General features: G+C 36.7%; 1 protein-coding gene across 1 annotated transcript in view; it reads left to right on the forward strand.

Annotated features, from left to right (window-relative positions):
* Nucleotides 1-14925, forward strand: part of LOC129045737 (ankyrin repeat domain-containing protein 26-like) — a 116697-nt gene that overhangs the window by 89743 nt on the left and 12029 nt on the right. The window contains 3 exon segments of the mRNA XM_064590299.1: nt 811-940; nt 12952-13242; nt 14136-14353. Coding sequence (XP_064446369.1) covers nt 811-940; nt 12952-13242; nt 14136-14353 — 639 coding nt within the window.

Below are 14925 nucleotides of genomic sequence, written 5' to 3' on the forward strand. Positions count from 1 at the left end.
TTCTGCATTTTTTAATTATAAAATATACAGAGAAAAATATATGTCTGACTTAAAGAAGAATAAAATTAGCAATCATGCTTTTACCACTCAGATTAAAAAAAAAAAAAAAGTTTTTTCCAATGTCTGTAGCTCCCACAGGGCTCCCTTTCTGTTTTTTTGCTGAGTATTTAAATTTGTTCTCTGATATTCTCTCATTTAACTGTCTTTCTCTGCATTGTTTTGCAACCCTTTCACTTTGTTAACAGTATCCTAGCCAAGATACGTGACTTCTTTCCTAAAACAGTCTCATAGACCATCACACATTATGTCTTTGCTGATTTCCTTTCTTCTAAAGCTTTGTCTCTTCATTTTTCCTCTCAACTCAGACTTTAAAGATTTTTCTTTCTTGTTTTTTTGTGAGTGATCTCCTTTGATGTTTTTTGTATGTATTTTCTTTTCTTCTTGTAGACTGTGGTTAGTGGGTACCAAAATGTATTTTTGTGTCTTTTTAAAACATTCATGGATAAGTATGCTTTTTTTCTTCACCTTGGATACTGGTCTCTGGTTTATAGTCACTATTTAATATTAATAACTTATGTATAAGAACTCATAGTTTAGGTAATTAATTCTGCCAGTTGTATCATAAAAATTTTCTTCATATTTTTTACCTGAGATTATAATTTAGTATCTTCTTAAACAATGTGAGATTGGGACAAATGAGAGATCATAATTTATAGATTTGTTTATATGATAGAACATATTGTATATTTAAACATTTATTAAATATTTACTCTTGAAGAACCTGACTTACTCATTCTACACCTTCCACAGATTTAAGAAACTCTTAAACGTGACAAGGAGAAAGTTAAGTGAATATGAAGGTGGAGAGCTTACTTTCCCTGGAAATTCAAAAACCAATCAAATTGAAATGGATAGTCAGATTAATATGCTAAAACAGAAGGTAATTTTTAATTAGTTTTGGGACTCCAAAATCATTTAATTTTGGGAAATAAGTCACTCAGTGCTTTGAGCAATGAAATGTTTTCTATTAATTTTATATACGTGCTACATTTTTTTTTTTTTGGTAACAGCTTTATTGAGATAAAATGAATGTAATATGCATATTCAAAGAGTACCACAATCAATTTTAGAACATTTTTGTCACCCTGTAAAGAAGGCCTGTACCTTTTACCTCTCACCCTATGCTAGTTTCCCCTTCCCTACTCTCCTTAGCCCTAGGGAACCACTACTTACTCTCTGTGTCTGTAAATTTGCCTATTTTGGACATTTCATATCAATGGAATCACACAGTATGTGGTCCTTTGTGACTGCCTTCTTTCATTTAGCATAATATTTTCAAGATATACCTATTTTGTAGCATGTGTCAGTACTTTATTTCTTTTTATTGCTGAATAATATCCCACCATACAGACATACCACATTTTATTTATTCATTTATCAGTTGGTAGACCTTTAGATTGTTTTGCTTTTTGGCTGTGTTAATAATGCTATTGTACACACACATGTACAACTTTTTGTGTGAACATGTTTTCATTTCTCTTGGGTATATACTTACAAATGGAATTGCTGGGTCATATGGTAACTCTCTTTAACCTTTTCTTTTAACCCTTTGAGGAACTGCCACACTGTTTTCCAACATGGCTGCACCATTTTACATTTTCATCAGCAGTGTTTGAACGTTCTCATTTTTCCTGATTTTTGCAATGTTTGCCATTATCTGTTTTTATTATACCCATCCTAGTGGGTAGGAAACGGCATCTTGTGGGGTTTTTTGTTTGTTTAAAGTTTTAAAATTCTAGTTAGTTAACATATTGGTTTCAGGAGTAGACTTTAGTGATTCATCACTTACATACAACACCCAGTGCTCATCACAACAAGTACATCATTCATTTAGCCCACCCCCCATCCACCTCCACTACAGCAACACTTAGTTTTTTCTCTATAGTTAAGAGTCTTTTATGGTTTGCCTCCCTTTCTCTTCTTTTTTCCCCCTTTCCCCTGTGTTCATCTGTTTTGTTTCTTAAATTCCACATATGAGTAAAATCATAGGGTATTTGTTTTTCTCTGACTGACTTGTTTGGTGTAGCATAATACACTTGATGAGTTCCATCAATCTTGTGGCTTTGATTTGCATTTTTCTTAAAGCTAATGATGTTGAGGGGCACCTGGATGGCTCAATTAGTTAAGCGTCTGCCTTTGGCTCAGGCCATGACCCCAGGGTCCTGGGATTGAGCCCCACATCTGGCTCCCTGCTCAGCGGGTAGCCTGTTTCTCCCTCTCCCTCTGCAGCTCCCCCTGCTTGTGCTCTCTCTCTCTGTCAAAGAAACAAATAAAATGTTAGAAAAAAAAAACTAAACAAAAACTAATGATGTTGAGTATCTCATCTTTTTATGTGGTTATTACCCATTTCTATATCTTCCTTAAAGAATGAATCAATTGTTTTGACCATTTCTTTATTGGATTGTCTTTCATTATTGTAAGAGTTATTTATATATATCCTAAATACAAATCCCTTATCAGATAAAGGCTTTTCAAATATTTTCTCTTATTCAGTAGCTTGCCTTTTCACTTTCTTGATGGTGACATTTGAAGCAAAGAAGTTTTTGATTTTGATGAAATATACTTAATCTGTTTTTTCTTTTGGTGTCCTAAGAAACCATTGCCAAATCCAGTCACAAATGATATGTTTTTTTCTAAGAGTTTTGTAATTATAGCTCTTATATTTGGAGTTAATTTTGTATATATGCTATGAGGTAGAGGTCTAATTTTATTACTTTGTCCCACTACGATTTGTTAAAAAGACTATTCTTATTCCATTTAATTGACACCCTTCTTGAAAATCAATTCACCATAACGTGACAGTTTATTTTTAGATGGCCAATTCTAATACATTTATCTATATGACTATCCTTATGTCACTGCCCAATCAAATTTTATGAGAATTCTTCCCTAGTCGTCTTGTAAATTTACCACTCACTTATGTACTAATAAAAGTGTAGTAGAACTTAACTTTATTCCTGTAGAAATTTTTTGCTTCTTGAAGGAGCCTTTTACCAGCTTATCCCTTGCTGACTCCATGGTGTGATGAGAAGTCAGACTCAAAAAGAGAGAGTCCTGTTTCTTTTCTCCATTCATATCTTTTGTCTCTCACTCAGTGCCTCCCACATCCGTTTCCATCAAATCTTGGTCATAGGATCAGCTGTCTACTCGTTACTTCATTATGTTTTATTAACTTATTATAAAGCATAGATTCATCCATAAATTTCACCATCCAGGAAGGAAAAGATGAACTCTGGGCTGTCAGCTTTCCTGTTTTGAAATCTTGGTAATCCATCATCTTGTAATTCACAATTAGATACTATTTTGACTGGGTTCTTCTGTATAACACAGGTGCTGATCCTGTTCTTGGCACAGATCCTACATTCTCAGAAAATACAGTTGTCTGTATCCCTCTTCTTTTACTTTAAATAGAAAGATATGTTCTTTAATAGCTCAATAAATAATTAATGGAATAAATGTTTCATTACATTATTTCAAGAATACAGCTGTAAAATATCAGGTAGTATTTAATTGAGTTATCAGAGACAAATAGTAGATTAGCAATTTGAATGCCACAAATTTTCAAAGCCAGTTTGTATGATATGGGAAAGCATTGTGATACAACATAAAGATGAGATGGTCTTACTTACCTCCCCACATAAACAAGCTTGGAGTAAGATAAAGGAGAAATTATATTTAATTAATTATTTTTTTTACGATTTTATTTATTTATTTATTTGACAGAGAGAGACACAGCGAGAGAGGGAACACAAGCAGGGGGAGTGGGAGAGGGAGAAGCAGGCTTACCGTGGAGCAGGGAGCCTGATGTGGGCTCCATCCCAGGACCCTGGGATCATGACCTGAGCCAAAGGCAGATGCTTAATGACTGAGCCACCCAGGCGCCACCTATATTTAATTTAAATAGTGCCAATGGACAGTACATTTGGTTTGCTACTGAAAAGATTAAAAATGATTCCATAATGTTCTCTTTATTTCCTCACTGATGAAAGCAGAATGAAGATTGAATAGTAGATTGATTAAAAAATACTCAAAGCTGGCTATTTCTTTTAGAATTTCAGTTAATGGAGATCAGGTAAAAGGTCCAATTTTGGTTATTAAACTATTCCTAGTTTTTCAGCTGTTATACTTGCAATCATATTGTCTTTCTGCTTGCCAGTCTTTCTTCTCCCCTAACTTGAGAGGAAAATCTATAGAGGCATGCCTGCCTAGCTGTAATAATTTGTAATTGAAGCATATCTTAGAGAAATGTCTTGAGAGAAAGGAAGATGGTAGCAGAGTAAGAGCAGCCTAGGTTCACCTAATACCTGAAGACTGACAGAACAAACTCCACAACTAAAGAGAGGGAAGAGGACACATCGAAGAAGGTAGAAGTACAGAGATGTGGTTTAGGAGAGAACAGATCATGGCTGTTATAGAGGGGAGGGATTCATGGTCATAGAGAAGGGCAGGAGAGGAGTACATGGAAATGCACAAAGAGAACGTTTCTTCATACCCACTGGCTTAGAAGATGAGAGGGGCTGAATTTCATGAGTTCTTACAACGAGGGGGGCTTAAAGCCTGGAGTTCTAAAGGTCATCAGGCTTAGCTGGGATAGAGCCCATAGGGCACTGTGCTGCTCTTGGAGAGAAGGCAGGTAAACAACCCGGGAGCATACAGCATGGAAATAGTGATCTGAACAGTGCCTGGGGCATACAGTGGGGAGATTACTCGCTCTTCTCAGAGCATGTCCCTGGGAGGCAGTGTTCAGGGAGATACTTCTCTAGGAACAAAGGAACCAGCTGGTGCCATTTCCCTCCACTGCCCCTCAGCACCAACACAGAGCCTCCTGTGGGAAGTGGTGCAGCTCTGACACTGGCTGCCTAATATGCTTACACCAAACCTTCCCCTTATTTGCTTACACCAAACCGTTCCCACACCACCTCTCCTGACCAGATTCAGGAGGGCCTCAGTTCCAGTGGAGGTGGTGACAGCTCTCATTTCACAAGCACACCAGAGCACACCGAATTTAAAAGTTGCTACATTCCAGCCAGGTACCAAACACTGCCCACAGCAGGTGGGGAGAGCCTCTGCAGATGACTGGCCTAAAGGATCGAGCAGCCAGAACACAACAACAGAGTGCATGCAGCACACACTGCGGACACTACCCTAAGTGCCAGACCCTGGGCACTACATGACGTCTTTTTCATAAGTCCATTACTTTCAGGAGCAGGTGACATAACTGGCTTTTCTAACACAGAGAAGCTGGTAGAGACATAGACAAAATGAGAAAACAGGAATTTATCTGAAATGAAAGAACAGGATAAGGCCATGGGGCCAGAGATTTAAGTGAGGCAGATATAAATATCATGCCTGATGGAGGATTTAAAGCAGTGATGATAAGGATACTCACTGGACTTGAGAAAAGAATGGAAGACATCAGTGAGACCCTTACAACAGAGATAAAAGAATTAAAGAATCAGAGATGAAGAGTGCAATAAATGAGATTAGAAACATACCTGATGCAATGAACAGCAGGCTGGAAGAAGCAGAAGAACAAATTAATCACCTAGAAGACAAAGTAATGGAAAGCAATAAAGCTGAAGAAGGGAGAGAAAGAAGAATTATGCAAAATGAGACAAGACCTCGGGAACTCAGTGACTCCATCAAAAGTAATAACATTTGTAGTGTAGGAGTCCCAGTAGAAGAGAGAGAAAAGGCGTAAGAAAATTTATTTCAAGAAATAATAACAGAAAACTTCCCTAATCTGGGGAAAGCAACAGACATCAAGATCTAGCAGGCACAGAGTAGGAGTCCCAGTAGAAGAGAGAGAAAAGGCGTAAGAAAATTTATTTCAAGAAATAATAACAGAAAACTTCCCTAATCTGGGGAAAGCAACAGACATCAAGATCTAGCAGGCACAGAAAACTCCCATCAAAATCAACAAAAGCAGGCCAACACCAAGCTACATTATAATTAAATTTGCAAAGTATACTGATAAAGAAAACATCTTAAAAGCAGGAAAACAAGTTAGTAACTTCCAGGGGAAACCCCTTAAGGCTGTCAGGAATATTTTCAACAGAAACTTTGCAAGCCAGATGGGAGTGGCATTATATATTCAACATGGTGAATGGGAAAAATCTATAACCATGAATACTCTATCCAGCAAGCCTATTACTCCGAATAGAAGGAGAGATAGAGTTTCCCAGACAAAAATTAAATGAGTTTGTGACCACTACACTAGCCCTGCAAGAAACATTAAAGGGGACTCTTTGAGTGGAAAAGAGATACCAGAAGTGACAGTATAAAGGCAAAAAGTAACAGAAATGAACATTTATGTAAAAAATAATTTAAGGAACTCAGAAACAAAGGATATAAAATATACCTTATCTGAAGCATGGGGAGAAGAAGAGAAAAGAATTGGTTCCAACTTAAATGACCAGCAACTTATATGTAGACTATATGTAGAAGAGGTTATATACAAATTATATATCAAATTAAAAAATACTCAAAGCTGGTTTATGTAGAAGAGGTTATATACAAATTATATATCAAAAACCACCAATAGGGGTGCCTGGGTGGCTTAGTTGATTAAGCATCTGACTCTTGATTTCAGCTCAAGTCATGATCTCAGGGTTGTGAGATTGAGCCCTGCATTGGGCTCCGTGCTGGGCATGGCATCTGCTTAAGATTCACTTTCCCTCTCCCTGCCCCGCTCGTGTTTTCTCTAAAAAGAAAAGAAAAGAAAACCAAAAACAAAACCACTAATAAACATGCAAAGAGAAAGAATCCAAATATATCACTAAAGAAAATCAGCAAAGCATCAAAGACACAAAAAAGGGTCGAAGAAAAATCTCCAGAAACAACCACAAAACAAGTAGTAAAATGACGAATACATATCTATCAATAATTACTTCGGATATAAATGGGCTAAATGCTCCAATCAAAAGACATAGGATGTATATGCTGCCTACAAGAGACTCATTTTTGACCTAAGGATACCTGCAGATTGAAAGTGAGGGGATGGAGAAACATGTATCATGCAAATGGACATCAAAAGAAAGCCAGAATAGCAATAACTTACATTGGACAAAACAGAGTTTAAAACAAAGACTGTAACAAGAGACAAGGGCACTATATCGTAAGAAAGAGGACAATCTGACAGGAAGAAGATCAATTGTAAATATTTATGCACCCAACATGGGATCACCCAAATACATAAAACAATTAATGACAAACATAAAAGAACTAACTGATAATAATACAATAATACTATGGTACTTTATTTTTAATATATATATAGTTTTTTTTAATGGAATAAGTTGCTTTTATTCCTAATAGTAAAAGTATCCATGAACACAATGTACAGTTTGGATACTTTAGGAAGGAATAGAAATAATCAATAGTTGGGAACTTTAACACCCTACTTACACCAATGGACAGATCAACTAACAGAAAGTCAACAAGGAAACAATGTCTTTATATGACACACTGGATTAGATGGACTAAAGAGATATATTCAAAATATTCCACCCTTAAACAGCAGAATACACATTCTGAAACATTCTCTAGAATATATTACATATTAGGCCACAAAACAGGCCTTAATAGATACAAAAAAGAGTGAAGTCATACCATGCACCTTTTCTGACCACAATAATATAAAACTGGAAGTCAGCCACAAGAAACAATCTGAAAGACCACAAATACATGTTGGTTAAGTAACATTCTACTAAACAATGAATGGACCAACCAGGAAATAAAAGAAGAAATTTAAAAATACATGGAAACAAATGAAAATGAAACACATTCGCCAAAACTTTTGAGATACAGCAAAAGTGGTCCTAAGAGGGAAGTATATAGCAATACAAAAAGAATAATAAATGAAGCGTAGAGTCAGCAGAAGGAAGGAAATAGTAAAAATTAGAGCAGAAATAGGGGCACCAGGGTGGCTCAGTTGGTTAAGCCGCTAACTCTTGATTTCCACTCAGGTCATGATCTCAAGGTCCTGGGATTGAGCACTGCTTCAGGCTCCATGCTCAGCGGGGAGTCTACTTGAGGATTCCCTCATTCCGTCTCCATTTGCCCCTTTCCCCACTCTCTCTCTCTCTCTCAAACAAATCCTTTAAAAAAATACAGCAGAAATAAATAGTATAGAAACTTAAAAAAGATAAAACTAGAAGAGATCAATGAAACCAGTTGCTGGTTCTTTGGAAAAATTAATAAAACTGACAAGGCTCTAGCCAGAGTTACAGAAAGAAAAGAGAAAGGACCCAAATAAATAAAATCACAAATGAGAGAGGAGAAATAACACCACCACAGAAATGCAAACAGTTATGAGAGAATATTATGAAAAAGTATATGCCAACAAATAGACAATCTAGAAGAAATGGATAAATTCCTAGAAACATACAAATTACCAAAACTGAAACAGGAGGGAATAGAAAATTTGAACAGACTGATAACCCGCAAAGAAATTGAATCAGTAATCAAAAAACTCTGAACAAACCCAAGTCCGGGACCAGATGGCTTCAGAGGCAAATTCTACCAAGCACTTAAAGGAAGAATTAGTACCTATTCTTCTCAAACTGTTCTCCCCCCCCACCCAAAAAAAACAAAAAACCAGAAAAGGAAGGAAAACTTCCAAATTCATTTTATGCGGCCAGTATTACCCTGATACCAAAACCAGATAAAGACACCACAAAGAGAACTAGGCCAGTATCTCTAGTGAACCTAGATGCAAAAATCCTCAACAAAATACTAGCAGACTGAATCCAACAATACATTAAAAAAATCATCACCATGATCAAATGGGATTTATTCCTGGGTTGTAGGGGTGGTTCAATATCTGCAAATCAATCAATGTGATACACCACATTAATAAAGGAGAAGAATCATCTGATCGTTTCAATAGATGCAGAAAAAGCATTTGACGAAGTACAACGTCCATTCACGATAAAAACCCTCAACAAAGTAGGTTTAGAAGGAACATCCTGCAACATAATAAAGGTCATATATAAAAAATGCATAGGTAATGTCATCCTAAATGGGGGGAAATGGAGAGAAAACTACTTAGATCTTGCTTCTAGTTATGTGCTGCTTCTCATTAGCACTGTTTGTCATTAATAAATTAATCTTGACATTTATTACTTCCCACTTTAATGGAGACCAGTTTCTACTGTATAAGTTATGTATCTTATTAACTCTTTTTATCACCAATTTATCTGTTTATCTTTTTTGTTTTTTTCTTAACAAACCCCCCAAAGTTTAGTGGCTTAAATAAATAACATTTATTTTGTTCACAAATCTGTTAGGAAAAGTGTGGCCAGGACAGCTTGTTTCTGTTCCCCTAGCTTCAGGTGGGGCAGCTGAAAGGTTTGGGGATGGAAGCGTTTGAAGATTTGTTCCATCACTTCTGGTGTTGTTGATGCTGGCTGTTGACTAGGACTATAGCTAAGGCAGGCAGCTGAAACACCTAGACTCTCTTTGTGGCCTGAGCTTCCTCACAAGTTGGAGGGTGAAATTCCAAGTATGCTGCCTGAGATACAGAGCAAGGCAGAAGCCCTATTACCTTTGTAACCTAGCTTTGGAATACACACAGCATCACATTCACCATATTCTGTTTGTTAGGAGATAAGTCACTAAGATTGCCCACGGTCTTTTTATTTATTTATTTTTAATAGAATGAATATTTAAAAACCTATGGACACATTTAAAAACCAGCATATTTTTTTATTCCTCCAACATGAAAAATACACTCAACTCCTCCCACAAATCTCAATTAGCATGGCATTAGGTTCAGGCTTGATCCAAGATCTTACCATTTTAATCAGGTGCAGTGGAGATAAGGTGTCTGAAGTATAGTCCCTTGAGTTCAAGTCCTCTCAATATGAAGACTTGAGAATTAAAGTGACAGTTCTCTACCACTCAAAATGCAGGATGCTGGTAATCTTCTAAGGACTCTCCCATTCAGAAAGAAGATGGGAAGCACGCTAGTCCATAGCAGTTTTGAAATATAGCCTGAAGCATGCTGTCAGTTCTTTAGTTAGGACTTAGTCCTAACCATGGGAATACTTCTCCATGGCTCTTTGCTTTACTCTTTGAGCTCTTGGTTCTGTCCTTTTCATAAGGAATGACCTGTGTTTTTAGCTGTTTTTTCAGCCTGCTTCCTCCCTGTGGGACTTCTAAGACCCAAAGGCCTGTTTTCAGCTTGTACTATCTTGGTCTCTTTTAGTCCAAGCTCGCAAACAGTGTTTTTACTTCTCTAATTCTCTTCACTTTTTTTTTTTTTGAAGATTTTATTTATTTGACAGAAAGATAGAGAGCACAAGTAGGCAGAGAGGCAGGCAGAGGGAGAGGGAGAGGCAGTCTCCCTGCCGAGCAGGGAGCCCGATGCGGGACTCGATCCCAGGACCCTGGGATCTTGACCTGAGCTGAAGACAGCCGCTTAACCGACTGAGCCACCCAGGTACCCCTATAATTCTCTTCAGTTTTTGAGTTTTCTGTGAATATTATTGGAGTTCATGCCATTAGAAAAGCCATTCTCCTGGGTCTTTTTGAGATAAGGTTTTCACCTCAGGTTTCCTGTAAACCTCATTTTGACAATGCCTTTAAAATTCTTATACTCTTAAGATCCTTAAAGAAATTGGAGGCACACCTTAAATCCTTCCGAGTTCTTACTAAAGGGCTTCATAGTCTTGGCTTCATCCATAGACCATGTTTTCCTCAATTTGCTCTCAACCCAGAAGCCATTTATTTTAGCATTATTTGACAATTCAGCATGTGGAGAGGCTGTAAATGAGAAACATATTTGAACCCAGTAAATCCCGGTTCCTTCATATTGAATAGAGTTTCTTTAGCTTATCTCCCCTATGAGTTTCCTTTCAAGTGGTTTGTGGCATGAGTTCCTTTCCCTCTAGTGTCATTTTCTTCACTTGTCTAGAAACCTTTGCTGTAAGCCTCTTCAAGGGCCATCAGGTTTCCTCTAACAGTCTGTTGGAAGCCCTTTTGGTTTTCATTCTTACTCTTCTCTACATCCTTTTCAGTTTCCACCTACCTCCTGGTTCAAAGGAGGTTTTATTTTTAGTTTGTTTTGTTTTTAATGGCAGCACCCCATTTTTAATATCAGTATCTGTGCCAGTTATTTATTGCTGCATACTAAACCATCTCAAAACGTAGTGGCTCAAAACAGCATTTATCTTGTTCACACATCTTTAGACAAGGCTGAGTAAGGTCAACTCATTTCTTCTTCATTTGGCATCACCTGCGATGACTGGAAGCTGGGAACTAGAATCATCTAAAACCTTATTCTTGTTCATGCACATGTTTGGCTGTTGAGCCTGCCTTTTGACTAGGATGTTAGCTGGGGCAGTCTCAGCTGCAGTATCTGCATGAGGACTCACTAGGTGGCCTGGGCTTTCCCACAACAGCTGGATTCTAAGGGTGAGCTTCCCTAGAAAAAGTCAGATGGAGGCTATCTCACATTTTGTAACCTAGCCTTAAAAATCACACAGCAGTTCTGCCATATTCTATTCACTAGAAACCAGTTACTAAGGCCAGCACATATTAAGGGGGAGGGGGATTGTCATGGGAGAAGTGTCAAAGAATTTATAAAAACACCACATCCATTCACCTTGTCTTAACCAATCATATCTAAAGGAAAGAAGTTCTTCCGAATTCAGCATCACTGAAACTCCAGCAAGTTTTTTGGTTGTTTTTGTCTTATTTTGTGGGACGTAACAAAGGATTATAATACTCTTGAATTAAGGTTTTTTGTTTTGTTTTGTTTTGTTTTGGTCCAAAAATGTATGGATCATCTCACTAAATTTTTTTACTAAGAGATGCGATTTCTCAACCTTGCAAATCATTTCTTCTCAGAATGCAATTCAAATTAGCATAAAACATTTGTAATTCAGAAAAAGGCATATGGCATTAAAATCAGTCTTTATAGATTCATTAATTAGAGTTTTATTTTCAAAGTCTTATTTTGGTAAGCATCTATTTGCTCAGACCCACATAAGTCAATATGATATTCCTAAAACTTCTATAAAAATTATGGTGTACCAGGGCACCTGGGTGGCGCAGTCAGTTAAGTGTCTGCTTTTGGCTCGGGTCGTGATCCTGGCATGCTGGGATTGAGCCCCACGCTGGGCTCCCTGCTCATTGGGGAGTCTGCTTTTCCCTCCCCCTGCTCTTGCACTCTTGCTCTCTTGCTCTCTCTCCCTCTCAAATAAATAAATAAAATCTTTTAAAAAATTATGGAGTGTTGGGCGCCTGGGTGGCTCAGTTGGTTAAGCGACTGCCTTCGGCTCAGGTCATGATCCTGGAGTCCCGGGATCGAGTTCCGCATCGGGCTGCCTGCTCGGCGGGGAGTCTGCTTCTCCCTCTCCCGCTCCTCCCTCTTGTGCTCTCTCTCTCTCTCTCTGACTCTCTCTCTCAAATAAATAAATAAAATCTTTAAAAAAAAAATTATGGAGTGTTAAGATGAGGGAAGGGTTAAGGGACTTTCTACTAAGAGATGACTTACAGTTATTTTATGGAGGAAAGATCTGAAACAATCATAGAAAAATGAAAGTATAAATGTGTGGCAAAGAGAACGATAGCAGAGATCTCTTTTAGTAACTACTAGTGGTTTTAATTTTGTTCTTGATTTTCTGAGTTATTTGAGGTTCCCCATTCCAAGACTCTACTTACAACATAGATAACATTTTGTTGAAAATGAATTTATTTTAAAATTTGAGCACCTGGCTGGTTCTGTCAGGAGAGCATGTGACTCTTGATCTTGGGGGTTGTGAGTTCGAGCCCCGTGTTGGGTGTAGAGACTTAAAAATAAAATCTTTAAAAAAAAATTTGGTCATAGTTTTGCATTAGGCTATTTTCACTCTACTTCCAAACTGTATTATTGTATTCATACAGGTTGATGATCTTTCAGCAAAACTGGAAACTGCGTCTTCAAAATGTCTATACTTGGATGCAAACAACCAGCTTCTTACCCAGGAGTTATCATCTATGAAGGAAATGCAGAAGAAATACGAAAAACTAAAGAAGAATAAAAAGAAGTTGGAACAACAAGTAGTAAACCTCAGAAGTCATGTAGAATTCAGTATGATAGAATACAGTAAAATAGAACAATATAAACGGGAGCTTGAAGAAAGAACAAGATTGGACATAACAGAAAAATTAAAAGAAGCCAATCTGTTTTTCCAGGTTAATTTATTGATCTGTGTTATGCTTTAATCATTTCTCTACAAGTTACATTTTGGTTATATGCATTGTATAGTTTTCCTCTACTTCCTTTATAGCAATTCGGTAAATTTCTGGATGCATTTGTTCCTTCTCTTTAAAAATTTCAGTTTTCATCATTATTCTCACTAAATTGATTTTTCAGAATGATTCACAGTAGAGAATCATTTTATTTTTTAAGATCAGTTGGTATAAAAGAAGACTATTGACAGGAAAAGAAAAAATGGTGTTTTAAAAATTTTGACCATGCGGTGCCTGGGTGGCTCAGTTGGTTGAGCAGCTCAGGCTCATGAAATCAAGCCCAGCATGGAGCCTACTTAAAAATAAAGAAAAAATTGTACCATACTTGGATTTTTTTTTTTAAGATATTTATTTATTTATTTATTTATTTATTTATTTATTTATTTATTTATTTAGAAAGCGTGGGTGAGGGAATGCACAGAGGGAGAGAGAGAATTCCAGGCAGACTCCATGCTGAGTATGACACAGGGCTTTATCTCAGGACCCTGAGATCACGATTGAGCAGAAACCCAGAGTCGGGCGCTCAACCGACTAAGCCAGCCTGGCACCTCTGTACTTGGATTATTCTTAATTTCTATTGTTCACTTTTTGAAAGTTGTACATGATTCTATTATTCTCTGAATTATAAGATTGCATGAGTTGTAATATAAGAATGATTGAACTTTATCATTCAGATTTAATTCAGTTGACATTGATGATAAATATTTTACGCTTCAGCTTTTTTTTCACATTTACAATTGCTCTCTGAATTATTGACTCAAAACTAAAGGAAAGAAATATAGTATTATTACCCAGATGATAACTTATTTTAAAAGTATGCTTTTAATTTGCTTTAGACACAAGTAGCATCTCAAGAACGCTTAGGACAGTTAAGAGAAACTAATAATGTTTAAATAAGAAATCAAATGGAACTCAGAATTAAAGAACTGGAATTTGAATTATCCAGAATGAAAAGTTCTCAAGAAGATTTTAATAAAACAGAATTGGAAAAATACAAGCAACTCTACCTAGCAGAATTAAAAGTTCGAACGTCATTGACAAATGAACTGAACAAGTAAGTTAAAACAGAATCATAGAAAATAGATTTAGCTTGTTAACTTGCCTCTAAAGCGTAATTTTTATGGAGCCAGGTTCATGAGATGAGTAGTAAGTGAAAGTCAACTAGATAGTTTAATTTTGGAAAATGATGTTTGTAAAAGAACTTACCTTTGAAATGTAGTCCAAGACAGTTTGCATCTCTCCTCCTTCTTTTGGTTTTACGTGATTTTATTTTTTTCCCCTTAATATTTTCAGTTAATCTGATCTCCTAGTCTTTAAGCTAATGGTTAGAAGCTTTATAATTTAGACAGCATGTTATTATAAAATTGTTTGTCAGAATTGCCCTATATAGAAATGAGTTTATTAATATTAGTGAGTTTATTTTTGGAACACTACGTCTTTAACCCAAACTGCACATCCTGGCAGCTTGGTAAATTTACTTTTGCGATTGTGGTTTTTGTTGTTATTACCAAATAGAGGGTGCTTTGAAACAAACTGTTCTTTGTAGTTTTTCTACCTTACATAAAAGTATACATGTGAAATATAAAAAGATTCCCCTAGGGCCGAAAGGCAGTACAATTCCCAAAG

Source organism: Mirounga angustirostris, unplaced genomic scaffold (genome assembly GCF_029215605.1).
Source record: "Mirounga angustirostris isolate CCGP_5_RB_7025 unplaced genomic scaffold, mMirAng1.0.hap1 SCAF_5, whole genome shotgun sequence".
Taxonomy (NCBI): Eukaryota; Metazoa; Chordata; class Mammalia; order Carnivora; family Phocidae; genus Mirounga; species Mirounga angustirostris.